General features: G+C 43.5%; 1 protein-coding gene across 1 annotated transcript; it reads right to left on the minus strand.

The window, feature by feature from the left end:
• Positions 1–117: 117 nt before the first annotated feature.
• LOC144201267 (solute carrier family 25 member 36-A-like) lies at positions 118–9,302 on the minus strand. The gene is made up of 7 exons (XM_077723756.1): positions 8,798–9,302; positions 7,567–7,731; positions 6,141–6,218; positions 5,625–5,725; positions 3,010–3,076; positions 2,629–2,918; positions 118–2,546 (listed from the first exon to the last, which is right to left on the minus strand). The coding sequence occupies exons 1-7, from the start codon at positions 8,836–8,838 to the stop codon at positions 2,353–2,355; spliced, it is 936 nt and encodes a 311-aa protein (XP_077579882.1). The 5' UTR covers positions 8,839–9,302; the 3' UTR covers positions 118–2,352.
• Positions 9,303–9,833: the final 531 nt, after the last annotated feature.

Raw genomic sequence — 9,833 nt, forward strand, 5'->3', positions numbered from 1 at the left:
AAATAAAGAGATTCTTACCACATTTGCAGGATATTATTTTCTATTAAATTATAGTGGTGAAGTCAAAGGTCACAGGCCTAAATTTGTTAGCAGAAGGTCACTAGCAAAATACAAAGATATTCCATTATCATTTTATTCTCCTGTTTTAGTAACAAAAAAAAGGGTTAAGATGTCAAACACATCAGCATCCTGTCAACACACCCCATTGCAAATATTAAAGATTAAAAAGAAAAAAAAGGTGAGTTTGTCCAGTTGGCGCAGGTCACATTTTGCTAACAGACCTTTAGCACAAAAGCTGTTAGCCTAAACATAGATATTAAAAGTAATCTTAATGAGGTGACACACTTGGTTTACTTCAGTACCAAAGCAGCAGATGGAAAAGAAAAAAAAAGTAATCATGCATAAATAATTTTGGTTTTTGTTGTTGTTGTTGCATGTTTTGTTCGCTTTACAGTGTCATTTGTGCGCAGATTGTCAAAAAAAAGTTGTATGAAAGGGGGGAAATGTATTCAAGTAATTAGCTGACTGACCACCGTTGACGCCGCTCGATGTCCAATCGCTTTTGACTGGGAGGGGTGAATGAAGGGATTGGACGTTGAGTGCCGTCAATGGCCATGAAAAAAAAGGAAGAATGGTTATACCATCCATAAAATGAAGAAGCATTCAAGTAATCAACTAACCGGCAGCCATTGTCGGCGGCGGACGTCCGATCCGTTTAGACCAATGTGGGAGGGGCTTCTTTGGCCTCTCCCAGTCAGATCGGATTTGACGCCCGGCGCCGTCAATGGCAGTAAAAGATGAACAGATTTCACATTTCCGATCATGAATTTGTAGGACGATCCAATTTTTTTTAGAGTACTTCAGGATAATCCTACTTCATGAAAACGGTGTGTAAACAGCACAAAACCCCCCAAAACAAAACAAAACGGTCAAAAAAAGTGAAAATATTTGACCTGTAGCATCAAAATCATGCCATTAAAAAAAATCACAATCAAGGTTGAAAATGGACTCAAACGCAGAAAGACGGGAAAAGAAAAAACAAAGAAAAAGAAACAATATGCATATACAGTGTACTTATTATATACACAATGGGCATGATTGACAACTACTCAATACTGTACAATATATTTGCTCTAAGAAGAGTAGCGCAAAATACCATTTTCGTATACATTTTTATCTTCTTTTACAATGTACACACACACACACACACACACGCACACACACACGCAAAGCACGAGCCTTAAAAAAGGCCACAAAAGTGCATGTTATCAGCTCGGCCGGAAGCCAAAGGAAGGAGAAAGCCGGCCAATTGACTTTTTCCGCTCCATTGACAGCGATAGACGTCCGATCCCATCGACTGGGGTGGGCGGGGCAAAACAAAAGGGATGGAAAAGGGTTGTTTTCGTTGACAGAATTTGCCCAAACTTGGCAAAAGTTGAACTAAAATGATCAGGAAGTCTGGCAAAGTCTTTTGGAATTGAACCAAATCGGGGTTCGGACGTCCTTCGGCGTCAGAATGGACGCCAAAGTTAGTGTCGGAAACGTATACGCGCATCTACGTAGTATTCAACAATGGGCTATGTACTTGGACACGATTTTCAAAAAGTGGTAGGAAATACTTTTGAGTATATTTCGACGAGTACAGGAAGAACTTGGCCTTAAACTTGGCACAAAATCACAGAACAAAGTGATAATTTCCCGCTGCAGTTGATTTCAATTTGATTTATGACTTTTAACCACCAGAGCTTCCAGGGGAATGCTTGAAGTCTTGTATGATACACTAGCTTAGCTTAGCAGTAGCATTAGCGTTCCGGTGCGACGAGCTTAATAACCACGGTTGAAGTGAAGGAAAATGAAGTACAACTGGTTTCCTGACAGCTTTTCCAGGCCAAATTGAGTTTTTGTTTAAAAAAATAACAAGCATCAACGCCATAACGACATTTAATTTGGACTAACTTGGCTTACTTGAAAAGTGCATACCACTCTATACTATTTTCCTCCGATCTAAAAGAAGGTGAATTTCCTTTTTTGAGGTGACGCAAGCAGGAAATGGACGTTTGGGTGGACTTTTTCCTTCAAGCATTCCCCCATTTGAAGCCAAAACTCCAATTTAAGGCCACTGAATTGTGTGCTAGTCTTCTGTCGAGGCAACTTTCTTTCCTTCCTCTGTTTTTTTCCAACTCTGACCCGAGTCAACATTCAGTATTCCTTCTCTTCTCGGGACAAACTAAGGACAGGATCTAACCGACTCCAGTTGGAAATGGCGCCCGGTCGGTGACTCGTACTTTTGCCCCCTACGCTCGGGTTTACCTTTGGTCTGGGTTGGGTCTTCGCCGGGGGGGGGGGGCGGGGCTAGCGTCCCAGCAGGTAGACCACCACTTCGTAGGTGCACATCATAATGGCCGTGTTGGGAATCTGTCTGACCAGGTGCGTGGTGAGGCCACGGTAGAGCGCCCGGTATCCCTCCTCTCGCGGGACGGTCATTAGAGTTTGGAAGAAGGAGCGGTACTTGCTGCCTTCTTCTCGTAGTCTGGTGCGGATGACCTCTGGCGGGGAATCAAAAAAACGGGGAGGGGAAATGTCAGCGTCTTTCGAAAAGGGTGTCCAGAATTTCAAAATGCGCATTACCGTGCGGGTAGGCGATGGTGGTGGCGCAGGTCTTGGAAGTGGCGGCGGCGAGCATCATGCCGGCAAAGTCGGAGGCGTCCTTGACCGATTCCTCCTCGCCCTCCATGGCGTTTTGAGCCTTGGCCCGCAGCAGCTTTCGCTTGATGCTTTCGTAGATGACAAAATGGATGACCGTCTCAGAGATGCCGGCGTAGGACGCCGACATGCCCTTGTAAAAACCCCGCAAGCCGTCCATCTGGTACACCCGGCGGACGCAGTCCAGCGCGTTCATGCGCCGTTCGCCACGGTTCCTGCAGACAAAAAGCCAAAGCATTTTAAGACTTGGACTTATGATTTGATTAGATGGGACACCTATCTGAGTCAATGGCGGGTTATTCTCACCTGGAGTCCAGCTGCATGCGGGTTTTAATCAGCCAGATGGGGTTGGTGGCAGTTATGGCGGTGAAGCCTAAAAAAAGAGCAGTCCAGTTCAGACAGACGTCAAATTGCTTGGAAATGAAATCACCCACAGTTTTATCTACGCTAAAAAAAACAGGACAGGGCGAAAAAAAAAACGGGTTCAGTTGACCTTTATTTTGGGAAGCGACTACTACTGCAAAACTAATTGGCAGAAAATGGACAGAGACTTTAACCTGCTATTAAACACTTAACACTTAAAAAAAAGTCAGATGGTTTACAACGTTTGGGCGGAAAAATCAATATAAATATTTTCATAAATCCCGTCATTCCAAAAGTGCAATTGTTAGACAGTTGAAGATCTTGTTCAGTTCAGTTTAATTTTTTTCCCAATTGCTGTTAATTCTAAAGTGTATTCATTACAAGTTTGCGTGTATCATTTTTTTTTCTGCGAACCCAGTGCCATTTATTCCTAATATCCAGTGTCCGTTGGATTTATTTACACAATTTTGTTCATTTTTCTTTTCTTCTTTGTCCAAAAATGATACTATACTATAATAATACTTCAAATTTTGCCACGATTATATTTGGGACATTTCTGGTAGCTACTAAACTCCGATTTTTAGTGTTTTTATTGTCATCAAGCTCACGTTTACTCGATTGCTCGACCAATGCTAACCTTTTTTTGTCAATCTAGTCGCGAATTGAAAATATCAACTTTTTGTGTTCAAAACCCAATAAAAATAAGAAGACCCTGGATGGGTAAAATGTCGACGCAGGTCGGCTAAAGAGAAGAACATAAAGAAGAAGAGACAAAAAGAGGGAAGGAGTAGGTAGAAGGTAGCATCTAGGGCGTGTACTCACGGGGGAGGGGCAAAGCTCCTCCAGCTCCTCCCCGCTGCAGCTAGTAGCCTGCAGATGGAGGGGATGTCCCACCCAATCACGCGGGGGCGCGGGGGTGAAGGCTTTACAGTAAAGCCCTAAAATAGACACAGGCTTTTCTGTACCACAATCACACACAAGCAAGCAAGCAAGCGGCAGTCACATCCTGAACCCCCCCCCCTGACCCAAACCCTATTTTACCCATCATATCACCTCTGTTTTTTGTGGACCGATCACTAATGCTAACTCGAACACGTGGCGCTAAATCGACGATTTAGCAATCATAATCCTTTAGCAATAATAATAATACACCACAGCGAGTTGTCTTGGCTTAACGATATCCGTAGCGCTAATAGACTAACTACTATAAGTAAGCATGGGAATAAAAAATACAAACCGGAGAGCTAAATATAACATGGCTAGGAGCAACGTTACGTTACGCCGTTAGAATTGAAAGGCAAAGCTTACTAGAGCTAAATGAAATCACCATCATACCAGTGTAATGAAATGAGGTGCTACCTGACGTGTCCACCCGAGCGAGCGCCAGGGGCCCCTGTTGACCACTGGGGGCCGTGCTCTCTCCTCTATACAGACAGAGCAAAGAAGGGGGGCCCAGACCACATGGTTTAAGTAACAACCGGGAGGCCGGGCCTCAGATTCAAATAGAAACAAAATGAAAACAAAAAAGGGAGGGGAGGAGGACCATGGAAGAAAATTGGTTACAATTCATTTTTAAAAAGCACAACCTAAACTTTGAGGACCTCCTCGTGGTTTCCTAACGTAGAATGCGTATTGGCTTAGCCCGGGGGTGTCAAACATGGGGGGTCTGCCGGGGGAGGTTCTGCCTGACTTTGTAGCTCATTTTCATTGTATTACGAGCTTTATTTTTCGACATGGGCGCATTCAATTCAGTTTACAATGCCCCCAAAATGGCATCAATGGCGCCAAGTGAAATTTTTGGGCCCAAAAAAAAGTGGTCCATCCCACGTGAGATTTAGTCGACATGAACGTGGCCGGCGAAGAAAAAACAAGTTTGACACCCCTGGTCTTGTTAGTGGTGGCACATTGCAGAGTTAAATAGAGCCAGTGCTGTTTGCCAAGTGCAAATTGCGAAATCTGCGCAAAAAAAATGTTGACAAAAACTCGTGATTGTACATTGGAACCTTAAAGTTCAAACTGAAAATAGCTCGGCCAGATCACGCGAGGATAGCTCGTCTTTTTTGTGGGGTTCTATAATGTATTTCTTATATCTATGATCCTGAGAGTCTTAAATTGTGCTTTCTGGTACACTTTTTTTTAAACAACTATATATATGTATCAATGATAACCAAGGTGAAAGTATTATGAGCGGTAGCGTTTATTCAATAGGAACTCCTTTCAGTGCCATCGACGACGATAGACGTCCGATCCGTTCGAATGGGATCGGACGTCTTTCGTCGTCAATGGCGGCTGAGGAGTTACATTTTTGGACATTTGCTATGATCCCGCGTATGATTGGAGGGTGAAGACGGAAAGAGGTGAGGAGGTGAATTATACAATGTGGGAAAGGTAATGCATCTGAAGTCATTTTTTTCATAGGTTGGGCTTTATGGCTATGATGAACCAATGAGAAAGAGAGAGAGACGGACGGACGGGGGAGAGAGAGACAGTGTCCAGGCAGACTAACTCAACAAGACGCCATGTTTTTTAGACAGACCAAAGGAAGGGGGTGGGGTTACCTGCCATCCCAGCGGACACCATGTGCACCCGGGTGGAGTCCGGCTCCAGCACCCCATTCAGCTTCTCCTTGGCCGTTGAATAGGCAGCAAAGTAGATCGCCCTATGATCCAGAGGGGAAAGTGGGAGGAGCATATTGGTTATCAATGCAACGGTGGTGGACATTTTTAAGGCTTACTCTTTTGTGGATGGCTTTTAATAGTTTCGAGTGACTGGCGTAATATACAACGGGCTTTGGGGGAAATGTCATAAGCCGCGCGTGGAAAAATATCTCGGGGGATTTGAGCGGCGTTTCCGCCTGTTTTTAGCCTCTAAATAGGCTTTGATATGATGACGTCAGGCTGTTACGCAACAGCGGCTGGCTTGGCTTAGAGGGGAGAAAATATTTTCAGAAAAGGAAAACGACTGGGACATTTTTTAGGGGTGCCTCTATCCATGTGGCAACATAAACAATTATTTGTAGTCCGCCATTTATTTTGCCATAGATGTCAATCATGTATTTTTGATTCAAAACCTACCTAGAAGGTGCCACGCCCACAAGGTTGGGTCCCAGTCCTCGAAATAGCGAGCGGAGACCCTCTTTCTCAAAGATGAGCCTGCAGACGATAAAAGGGCAACAATTATTATTATTATTATTTTAAATTTACTCCACAAAGTTTTCATTCATATTTATGGCGCCACGGGCTAAAGGCCCAAATCCAAGTGGGGAAAAATAAGAAAGGGTGAGACACATTTAGTGTATAATTAGTAAGGAGAAGAAATGGAGCTATTGACTTGGCGCGCCCGCTCCATTTTTCCGCTAAACGGAGGTACGGCGTGATCCCGTCAAGACAGATGGCGCCCTAAATCAGCCCCCGCGGGGCGACCTGCCATGGCCTGACACTTTTGCATCCCTATCATCAAAGTGACGCGACCCAAATAGATAAATTGGCCGGCGCTTTTTTATTTCACCGTCAGCCGAGTCCAAAGATTGAACATGTCCTCGTTCGTTTAACTTATCGCCTGCCACTCAAACTACAGAAAAACGGCAAAAAACAAGAACCACATAAGAATGAAAAAAAAAAGAACAGCAAACATGCCCTTGAAAAATATACAAATACAAAAAAATAACAGCTCAAATATAGTTAGTCATTTGGTGTACCAAAATGACAAAGTCACTTTTAGGCCTTTAAAAAAATGCATAATGGTCAACCTCTCACCAAAATGGTCTTTTTAAAATTTCAATGTAAAAAAAGGGAACCATTTTAAGGAGCGATGATTGAAAGCGTTGCATAAAGTTACACTGAACAAGTCCAGTTGTGCAATAAAAATGATGGAAAAAAAAAAATCTGCCTCGTGTTGACCTACTTTCCAGCAAGAATTTTTTTTCTCTATTCCCACGTCATTCGTCCTTGCCTTTACTCCAGCAGTGTGCGGTTTTTCTGCTGGCGGCTGCCCAAGTAGCACACTGGTGTCGGCCCAAACACAAGTGAGCAGCAAAGCAATGTCATTGCGCTGCAAATTTCTTGAAATCCAGCCATTTTTATAACAGCGATACTCTTGGCTCCTCCACACTACAGCCAGTTACAATCAGTCAAAAGAATTTGCCTTTAACGCCCCTTTACTGTGGTGTTCTGCTAAAATCTACGACAAAACCCAATAGCCACGGCTTGGAAAATGATTAATGGGACGTATCAAACGGGTTGACCTTGACTAGCAAAGAGCGGCGGCATCAAACGAGTGGCCCACGGGATCGTTGTGCCGACGGCCTGTTAGCCCCATTAGCATGCTAGCACCTGCTCGTAACCCCAACCCTGGCCTGTAGTATTTGCTTGGTTCTTAAAAATTAAAGCATAGTAGCTTAGCATTAGCAGGCATTCCTTCATTCGCCCCTCCCAGTCAAAATGGCGCGTCCACCGCTGTCAATGGCGTTGAAAGAGGATCATTGAATGGCATTGTACTTACTTGAGACAGTGCAGAGGCCCAGGCGGGGCGACGCGGGCGACGCTAGCCCCGTTGACAGTGCTTAATTGGACTTCAGAGATGTAAAGAGTGATGGAGGAAGACTGCAATCTGGTCTTCACCACTTCCAGAGGACACGTCAAAATAGCCCCCACCGTCCCCCCACACCTGGAAAGAAAACAGAGAACAAATTAACAGGGGGGAAACAACAAAATCATCAAAATCCCCCAAAAAAACCTATTAGCATTGACCGGCCCTTTAAATTGATAAGATTTGAATGGATTAAACAACGCCAAAGTGACGAATAATCTTATCTTTTGGTGATAAGACAGCTCGGACCCCCACTGATTCTCCAATCAGGGGGCCCAAACTATTCTCTCAAGCATCCCTGGGCCACATGTTTGCAAAATAAAAATATTTAAGAAAGAACTAGTTGGAGCCCAACCTAAAAAAAGAAAGAAAACAAAACACAAAACCCAGACCCAAACCCTATAAAAACCTAAGCCGAATGTTCCCTTTTTTTAGATCAGGTTGTTGTTTGGAGTAATAACAGCGTCGCGGGCTGACAACTATGCAAATGGATGAAAATATTGCAGCGTCTTCATAGTAGCACCAGCTATATTTACATTTGATGAGGCCGACCCACATTCATGCACAAGCTGCTGTGACCCTTGCTCTACTTTTCAGGGAGGTGCTGCAGGACGAGTGTTTGTTGCATGTGCATTTTGGGCAGGGAGCAAAACATAGGGTTTTCTTTGCCCTTGCCTCTGAAAGGACGTGGAAGAGACTAATGCAACCAACATTTACGACAAGTACAAAAAAAGAATGTAAATACACAAACTGTAAATAGAGTTGACACGTTTGAATCAAATACAAACATGGTAATAAACACAAAAATATGAATTGCATTAAATATCAATGATTAAATAAAAAACACTTGTTTTTTTTTTTCCATTGCCAATGACTAAAGCGCTTTTATTCATTAATAATTAACACATTTAGTTGCTAGCTAGCGAGAGGAATAGATCTTTCAAGCTAACCGCCAGACGCCTTTCAGGGCAAATACGTTTTGTTTACGCCGGAAGTACATCAAATTAAAGCGGATATGACTGTCTTATCACCTTTTTTTCTCCCCTCACGGTCATTTTATAATAAATAAATAAACAAGCGTTTTACGCGCCTTGGCGAGATTAAAACAACAATGATATCAAGATTAGCACATTATGAAACTCACCCCCCGGCGAACAAATGAACCAGTGTGTCCCTTTGGCTCATTATTTAGCATACTCTGCCAGGCAGCAAAACCTCCAGGCTGCGGCAGGGGAGGAAAAATCCAAACGGTGGCTGCAACCTTGTCGTTTGTTGGTCTGGGTTGGAAGAATTAAAAAAAAACTACACTCACACACGCTCACACACAGGTAGAGTGGACTTGAGGACGACGGTTTTGATAATGTTCCAGCGTTGAGCCAACTCGAACGCCACTCGAGGCCCTGCGTTTAGCTTCGACGGTTCTTTTCTCAACGCTAGCCAATGGCTTCCGTCTCCAAATTCCAGAACCGAAGGGTAGCCCTTCGCCAAGTGTCTCGCTCAAGCGCAGAAGTCAGCCCCGACGGACGTTTAAATGAAACATCCACTCGTTCGTCCGGATTTTGTCCTTTGCTCGGGTCGCTGCGGCAAGAGGGCAGAGCTCATAGTATTAACAGGACTTCCATAGACTGGGAAGTATGGCCGCTGATTGGTCAATTTCCCACCGACGTCACATATGCGACGCCCTCTCACGCACTGTTCACATGCTGAACAATTCAATTATTAAGGCCTTTTGTTGACATTTTAAAGGTTAAAGACAGTTCCAGCTGAAGTTGGTGAACTTTTTGGGGGGAAGCGCTTATGTAATTGGTCGAGCACAACGAACTTTTTTAAAGCGCAGACCGGTTGCTCCACTCGTTTCTATTGCGAGTTCCCTCACACATTAGGAAAACATGCATTCCTAGTAATAGTGCAAATTCGCGTCGCTAATTGTTTGCGTAATGTCAACTGAACGCTCCGAATTTTCTGGTGAACTCATCCACCCACATTGACCAGAATAAACTTGCAATGTATCCCAACCGGAAAAGCTAGTAGTGATCATTTTCCTTTAAAAAAAAATAAAAATAAAAGTGATATAACATTAAAAAATGTTGAGGGGAAAACGTTAGTTTTTGTTCCTGTTTTTTTTAATTTATTTAGTTTGTTGAGTTATCTTTTTCATATCAATAAAACATTTTTGTTTT

The sequence above is a fragment of the Stigmatopora nigra genome, chromosome 9, assembly GCF_051989575.1.
Source record: "Stigmatopora nigra isolate UIUO_SnigA chromosome 9, RoL_Snig_1.1, whole genome shotgun sequence".
Taxonomy (NCBI): domain Eukaryota; kingdom Metazoa; phylum Chordata; class Actinopteri; order Syngnathiformes; family Syngnathidae; genus Stigmatopora; species Stigmatopora nigra.